Below are 8,671 nucleotides of genomic sequence, written 5' to 3' on the forward strand. Positions count from 1 at the left end.
TATCACCGATGTCCACCCAAAAAACACACATTTTGGTAGAGTTGCACTCATCTCCCACTGCAGGCCATACAGGCTTTTAGAAGACTTATGCTTGCACTCTTCATTATTTCTTTTGGATAGGCATGAAAACTAACATTCTTACTTTTGTATCTGAATGTGATGCGTGTCAATGCCACAAAGGAGAAACAATCAAGTCAATAGGCACCTTATAACCATTGCCAATCCCTACCTCAGTCTGGACGGGCATTTCTATGGATTTCATTACTGGTCTTCCAAAGTCAGGAAAAAAATCAGTCATCATGGTGGTTGTGGATAGAATTTCTAAATATGCTCATTTTTGTGCTCTACCCCACCCATTTACCCCCACTTTGGTGGCTCAAGCTTCTATGGACCAGATCTTAAAACTCCATGACATGCCCACTTCCATTGTGTCTAATTGTGACCCAACTTTCACCAGTAACTTTTGCCAAGAAATTTTCAAGCTACAAGGCACCCAACTACAACTAAGTACTTCCTACCATCCCCAAACTGATGGTCAAACTAAAGCAGTAAACAAATGTTTGGAGACATACCTAGGGTGCTTCACTTCAGAAGAGCAACATCAATGGGTACAATGGCTACCTCTAGCTGAATGGTGGTATAATACTAACTATCATGTAGCCACCAAGATGACTCCATATGAAGCAGTGTATGGCCAACTCCCACCTTCACTTACTTCTTATATCCCTGGATGCTCTAAGGTGCAAGTAGTGGATCAACTACTACAGAACCATGCAACCATTCTAGCCCATCTCAAAGATAATCTCCATCAAGCTCAGAATCGAATGAAGAAACAGGCATACCAACATCATTTAGAGCGCACATTTCAAGAAGGGGATTAGGTATACCTGTGGCTACAACCACATAAGCAAACATCGCTTAAAGAAAAGGGTTGCCAAAAATTAGCTCCAAGCTAGCCTTGCCACCAACTTAAAAAATCCATCGAGTCTTCCATGTATCATGCCTCAAGAAAGTGGTGGGGAACAATTTCAGAATTCAAGCGAGTCTACCTGAATTGGATGAAGAAGGTTCACTCTGGCTCCAACCTGAATAGGTCCTCAATATGCGAGAACAACATCTGCGCGACCACACGATCAAGGAAGTCCTCGTTAAGTGGAAAGAAACCTCTCCAGAAGATGCAACCTGGGAACCAACCACTATTCTTCAGCAGTTTCCACAGCTTCAGCCTTGAGGACAAGGCTACTTTTTATGGGGGAGGGCATGTTAGGGTCCAACCCTAACCCCTTTATTTATGTAATAGGGTCAAGTCATAGTTATAGTTAGTTAAAGCGTCAATAAAGCCCATATTAATAATAGTAAGTGGTTGACCCGCATTTAATAAAAAGACCACATTTAGTTGCAAATAGACCATGGTATTAGATAGAGGTTATTGAGAGAACCATGGTAATGACCCATGGTATTGTATGTATGGATCCTATATAAAGGGTAGAGACTCCCCATTGAGAAATATCAAGTCTTATTTTGTAATCGAGATCTGCTCTGCTGGAGGTTTCCCCCTCGAAAGAGGCAAGTGAACATTGCTTTCATCTCTTAATAATAAAACACTTGTTGTTTTTCTCATTTTGTTCTGTGTTCTGGGTTGTATTTCTTCACATATTTGGTACTTTGGAATTTCTCGCAGGTCAAGAGCATAAAAATAGCTCTAGGTCACATATAACATTCTTTCTATCATATGCAAACCTCCAAACCCCCCTTTGTAATTCTCTAATGTCAATGTAGTTGACATGAAGACCTAAAAAGAGCTCTTCCCATAATTTCCTAAGGAAATACTAAGGAACCTTGCTATTCTACATGGAGATTTCTCCATTACCATAAACCACAATGTATCCATCCAATTGTATAGAATGGATAGAAGGTGCAAACAATATATACACATGCATTTCTTGTTCATTGGAGGCTATAAATGGGATGTGGATTAATAAATAATTTCATGAATTTTTGTTTGGTAATGTTTAAGTCTCTAACTTTCTCTTTATTTAAACTAGTTCTATAATGCTCAAACATTCTAGCATTATAATCATAAATATTAGTTAACAAACTTTGAGTATTTGTAATAGACGTTAAAATGATCTAAAGATATGGATATAGACAATTGTGAGGTATCTCTAGTATCTCATAGGTCATATATGAGCATCCTATGAGAACTTAGACCTGCATCAATATTAGCAATATCAACTTATTGTTTAGTGGTTGTGTTGGTTATTTGTGGCCCACTTGGAGTGATGTTTGGTTTTAGTTTTCAATGGGATCCATATTGATCATGTATCTTGCAATTCAAGAAGGTAATGCACAATCAAATTAAAATAAGGTTATCTAGGTGATGGGGGGAATATTTCCCTATCCCTCACAAAACGAATTACATTTTTTTCATTTTTTAACAAATTTTGAAAAAACCAAATAAACAAATGAATGAATTTACATTAAGTCCTTACTTGAAATTCCTTCAAGCTAAAATTTGAAGAATTGGCCAACAATTTTCTCTGTCTCCCATCAAAATCACTCTTGAATTTACTCAATGACCATTCGAAATATGTTATGTAGTCTAAATGCATGTTGGGAAAAAAATATAACCATTGTTGTTTAAAAGTTCAAACTAGTGAGAATGCCCATGCATTCCTAATAGTGTATATGTGTGCTCTCCTAGAAACACACATGTGTTCTTTTTACTTTCCCTTATGGTACTGAGCTTTCCTTCGAGATGACAGTTTAAGTGTTTCCAAAGCTAGATGCTCAAGAACGCATCAACATTTTTGTGATGACCCCATACCACTTTTGAGGCTATCATGATCTTGCAAGTGCCTAGAAGCACTTTTGTACTTTATTAATGTTGTCACATATTTTAGGAGTACTAAATTTTGTGTTGGATCCATCAGAAACTATAAACCTACACCTTGAACCCTTCATGGATGAATTTGGAGTTAATATTAAAATTTTCTCCCCTACATTATAGTTGATCAAATCCCCCTTAGCAAAGATAACATCATTACATTGGGATCTAAGCTACAATCAACTTTGTTAACTTTATTTTCCATTATTTCTAGGAGTTTAAACTTCCAAAGGAGGTCATGAATTTTCATAGTAGTTTCAAGTCCTCAAATTAGTTAATATGGGGTTTGGCCTCTTATGTAAACACATTTATATGAACAAATGATCTTTAAAATTAACATAATACACCATACTAGTTTACAATTGATTAAAGTTGCATTCTATAAATTATAAAAAAGAGAATCTATATTTTTTTGTTTAAAATTTAGTAAAGAATTATTTTGAATTTGATGGTATTGGAGATATGGGAAAATTTTAAAGAATTTATCTTAAACTTGACTAAGATTTAATATAAAAAACATAAAATGTTTGGTTATGTTTATATTAAAAATATTCAAATTCCTAATAACTTTATATAGTTTCTATAAAATTTTGGTGATTTTTAAGGTAAAACAATTTTATACTATAAAATTTGGGCGAATTATTTCTTAAAAAATAGAAATAAGAAAATTTTTGTTTTTAAAAAAATATAGAAAATTAACACCTATTAACCTATAAATATTTTTTTAATTATCCATATGAACTCATATTATAATAACTTCAACCTTTTGAAATTATAATTTCATTACAATTAACATTGCTTTCCATTAATTAAATATCAAATAAAAAATATTTATAAGATATTTATACAATTAAAAACATTATCATCAACTTATTAGTGAAATATTTCTATCATCAAATTAATATTTTTATAACAAAAAAATCTTAACTTATAATATTTATTTATAAATTTAAAAAGTAATACCATACAGTTCTTTCCTTTATTCTGAGGATAATAAAAAGATGTTATAAATAGAATAATTTAAAAAGTAATACCGTTAAGTGGTTTATTTTGCCTCATGAGGCATGAATATGCAAAGTGTGATACGCCTTCTGAGCTATCTTTCGTTCTAAAAATATTATTCTAAATAGTGATTTGATTGTGCATCACTAAATGATATGGACATGGAATTGGCCGAAATATTATTTACTATAAATGGTGATTGTGAATCATTATAAACTTTATAGCAAAATATTATTTGCCATACATAGTGCTTTATGTATGAAATGGACATGGACCTAGCTAAGAAGTATCACTAATGCACTGTTATGCATTCTAGATGATATGGACATGGAATTGGCCAAAGTATTATTTACTATAAATAGTGATTGTGAATCATTATGAACTTTATAGCAAAATATTCTTTGCCATACATAGTGCATGTACAATATGGACATGGCCCTAGCTAAGATTTTTTTACAATAAATAGTGATTATGCATTGTTATGCACTTTATAGATGATGTCCAGATATGGACATGGAGTTTGCCCCAAAAAAATCTTTGTAAATAATATGGACATGGAGTACATTTATGTGAATTGATGGTTATGCGTAGTGGGGTCTCTCGGCTCTCTTCTGATTTCCATATTCTATGTAATCCAGATGGGCCTCCTACTACTGTTTCCATATTCCAAAAATTATTTAGAATAAATTGTGATTATGCATCATTATGAACTTTATAGATGATATGGAAATGGATGTTGCTAAATAATTCTTTATAAATGATATGGACATCTAGTGCGTTTATGTGAATTGATGGATAGTCTCACGGTTTAGAACTTTAGATGGGTCTTTTATGGTTTCCATAATCTATGTAATTTAGTTGGGTTTCTTCTGGTTTCCATATTCTATGTATTATTTGAATTCAATGAAGGATTGTACACTTTGCAAGACTGGAATTAGAATGTATATTGGAAGTTGAAAATACATCTCCAAACATAGTTATATTGGAAGTTGAAAATACATTTCCAAACATAGTTAGATTTTGAAATCACATTTAGGTATTTTTTAGAGCAGTTTAATTATGAGTTTTTTTAATGACGAAAGTGTATATAAAATTATAATTTTTTATAGTTTAAAATGTGATTTTGAATGTATAAATGGATTCAAGTTTTTAATTTTTTTTTAAGTAATTTTTAAGCACTTGAATTACACAGATTATTAATTTTTAATTGGAAATATCAAAAAATCTCTATTAAATTTATATATATATTTTATAATTAAACTCAGCGTATTCTTTGAAACATATTTTCACAATAATTACATCAAAATTCATTTATGGAAAAATTAAAACCATTCCATATAATTAAAAACAATTTTTAAATTACAAAAATCTACTAGTAACTCCCTCTTTTCACCTCACCATTGATGGACTTCAGCAATTTTTTTGCTTCAGTGTATTACCGTCGGAGTTACATATAAATTTCACTTTCGCCCTTGTTTTGCTTCAGTGTATTTAAGTACTTCTTTAACTTTCATTATGGACCGTCGGAGCAATTTGTTCGTCATTTTTTTTACTATTGGAAAGGCTGCTTTCTTAATCAGTACAAGAGTTTATACAAATTAAATCAAAATAGCAGAGCTGACAGTGATTAATCTTGGATTACACTGTACGAACAATTAACGCGCTTAACAAGAAGATATATACAAAACAAAAAGACAGCTACTTAATCGGCCTGTACAGAAGGCTGTGCCAAGGAAACGCTGCTCTTCTGGAAGGTTCCTTTGTTTTCTTTTTCGTCCCTGGCTGCGTTCGTAAGGCTGATGCCAATGGAAGGGTCATGTTCCTTAATCCAGAACATTCCACAATACATCAGAATAACCATTCCAGTAACTCTCGCTCTCTGCAAAAATATCCGGGGAAGGTGCCATGTAGGAAAAATCTTGAGTGAAGCCATCATCTGCAAATAAGTCAGAAGATAGCAGAGTTGCGAGAGAACCCACTGAAAAAATATAAGGTAATCCCGCGTTCTCAAACAGCTCCTCTGATCCTCCCAAATGTTCCTGCAAAGCTGCGCCTTGTTGCTCATCATCATTGATTTGATAAGAACCCTCTCGAATTTCTCCCTGCAATCCATTCTCGCAATCTTCCCTGCTCCTTGGAGAACTATCGCTTTGTACATATGGGATTTCCTTTGGTTGAACCGCTATTTCCTCCGCAGTTTGCCATGTGATGCTAGTGGAAGACTCCGGACTATCTAGGCCAGGCAGTCTCTGAGATGAAGTTGCGAGAAAGTCAGAAGCCTTTGGGCCTGCAATTTGTACGCCACTGTCTGCATCCATGCTGCTGCTGCCACTCTCAGCTTGTAGATTCAGTCTTTTCTTGATACGGGTTCTCCAGTAATTCTTGATTTCGTTGTCCGTTCTCCCCGATAAATTCTGCGCAATGCGAGACCACCTGACCATTTGAACGGACATATATTTAGAAATACATATCTACTGAATATCTACTGAATATGTTGCATTTTACGAAGAGTACCATAGACTATACCTGTTCCCCCAACGGCCATGGAGTTTAATAATCAAACGCTCTTCTTGAGGAGTGATCTTGCTGCGCTTGAGATCTGGTCGGAGGTAGTTGATCCACCTAAGTCTGCAGCTCTTGCCAGTTCTGTTTAGGCCTGTAAAGTACAGACATTTCACTTTTGATTAATCAAAATGGTTGAAATTCCTTTGCTTCGCAAAGCGACAATTATAAGAAAAAAAAAGATCTGAATTTCTCTGAAAAATTATTAGGCCAAACAATAATAACACCCACGGTGTCTAAATATTCTACCAACAACCCAAAAAGAAAAGAGTGGTATTCTATTTTTTTTAGTTAAATGGGCTAACAAGTTTACAGTAATTTTTAAATATAATTTGATGGGTGGAGTCTTCATAATCTAAGTGTATTAAGTTTTTAAAGCGTTGAATTTATACTTTTGTTTTTCAGAAAGAAAATAAGCTTTCTATTATATAATAAAAGAAAATACATATGCTTGGTTCTTGTTCATCTAAAACTTCTAAAACTCATTAAAAAAAGACAGGCACTTGTTCCCAAAAACAACAGGATGAACAGTGAATCTGTTTCAGCAGATTTACATAAATAACTCTTAAAAAAAAGCTATCATTAAAAAAATATGCTTTCATTAAACAGTTTTTCAAATAACAAGACTTTTTCATGGATCAAATAAAGGGTGTTGAATCTATATATAGTTAAAAACATATTTAAAATAAAAAAAATGAAAATTTTAACCAAAAATTATTTTTCTGAATCAACTAAAAACTCTAAAACATATAATAATTAAAAACAACAATACAATACAATACAATACAAATAACAACCTATGACATCAATCTTGTAACCTATGACATCAATCTTTGATTAAAGGAGGAAAGCTTACTACATCAATAATCAGCCATAGGTAGTGTATTTCGGAATAATAAGTAATTTAATAGTTTTTCAATTAATATATTTATTATGTATTTAAAAAAGCATTTTGAATCATTGTAATTTATGTGTTTTTTGAGAATATTAAATTTGAGTTATGTAACTATAATTTAGGAGTTTTCATAAAAAAAAATTGAAACTAAATTTATTTATACATTCAAAAATACATCTTAAATAATTAAAATTTAACTAAATGTCATTATTCAAAAATATATATTTATACATTTAACATTTTAAACCACCAAATTTCCTAAAAACTTTGTAATAATGATTAAACTATAATTATTAGAAACAACCAAATTTCCTAAAAACTTTGTAATAATGATTAAACTACAATTATTAGAAAAATATTATTGAAAATTTATATTTTGTTTTAAAGAATAATAAATTTTAGCTGTATAGATTTTAATCCATTTATACATTAAACACAATTTAAATCACTCATCATTTTGAAAAAACAAAAAAAAAAACAAAATCCTCATTAAAAACATTGTTCCCAATATTGTGATAGACGTTAAACAATCCATGCATGTAATTGCAGATCGTAAATCGCACATACCCGCTGCTTTGGCAAGAAAGGGCCAGCGCCCTTCTCCATGCGAACTTATATACCTAATAAGCTGCATGTCCTCTTGAACAGTCCAGGGCCCCTTCCTCGTCTTCGGTTCCTCCTCATCTCCAACAGCAGAAAATTCCCACCAGGTTCTCAACGCCATAGAATTAGCCCACCAAAGTTGCAGCTCTGCCTCTCTGATTCCTTCTGGACAAAGTGCTTGAAACTTCAAAACCGACAATTTACCTTAATTACCAACTGTACACATCAATCAAATCGCCAGAAATTTCCGCCCTTAACTTAGAACTTCAAAGGGAAAGAAAAACAGCAGCTTCTGGCTGGTTATCTCAATGCAAACACACTCGCAAACACGGAAATATTAATGATATCTTTGTGTTTTTCCAAAATTGAATTGAAGCTCCCCTCACGTAAGCTCCGTGTTTGATTGTTGAGGTAAGCACCTTGTCGTTCACCACTTATAGGCATCTCTGCAGGGGATACCCAGCAGATGATTTGACAAACCCATGATTTGGAAGATCTAATGGGCCGCAATCCGTGTCAGCAATGCAAAGTAAATCGCACGAAAAAATCTGCTAAAACTAAAAAATATGCATTGTGAGAAAAGATTCATACACACTGAATGACCATTTTGAGTGAAATTAAAAGCACATTCGGCCGGAGGTGCTTTCAAATCTCCCGAGGGAAAAAATAGACAGTTAGAACCGCACAGATTTTAGATTTAGAAGACCGACATATAATTTCAG

General features: G+C 33.0%; 1 protein-coding gene across 1 annotated transcript; it reads right to left on the minus strand.

Moving 5' to 3' along the window:
* Positions 1 to 5,448: 5,448 nt before the first annotated feature.
* On the minus strand, positions 5,449 to 8,109 carry LOC149189670 (uncharacterized). Its single transcript, XM_089413254.1, has 3 exons — positions 7,914 to 8,109; positions 6,416 to 6,545; positions 5,449 to 6,322 (listed from the first exon to the last, which is right to left on the minus strand). The coding sequence occupies exons 1-3, from the start codon at positions 8,068 to 8,070 to the stop codon at positions 5,713 to 5,715; spliced, it is 897 nt and encodes a 298-aa protein (XP_089269380.1). The 5' UTR covers positions 8,071 to 8,109; the 3' UTR covers positions 5,449 to 5,712.
* Positions 8,110 to 8,671: the final 562 nt, after the last annotated feature.

The sequence above is a fragment of the Pinus tabuliformis genome, chromosome 3_1 (assembly GCF_031772625.1).
Source record: "Pinus tabuliformis cultivar Carrire ecotype Pingquan chromosome 3_1, CPIR1, whole genome shotgun sequence".
NCBI lineage: Eukaryota > Viridiplantae > Streptophyta > Pinopsida > Pinales > Pinaceae > Pinus > Pinus tabuliformis.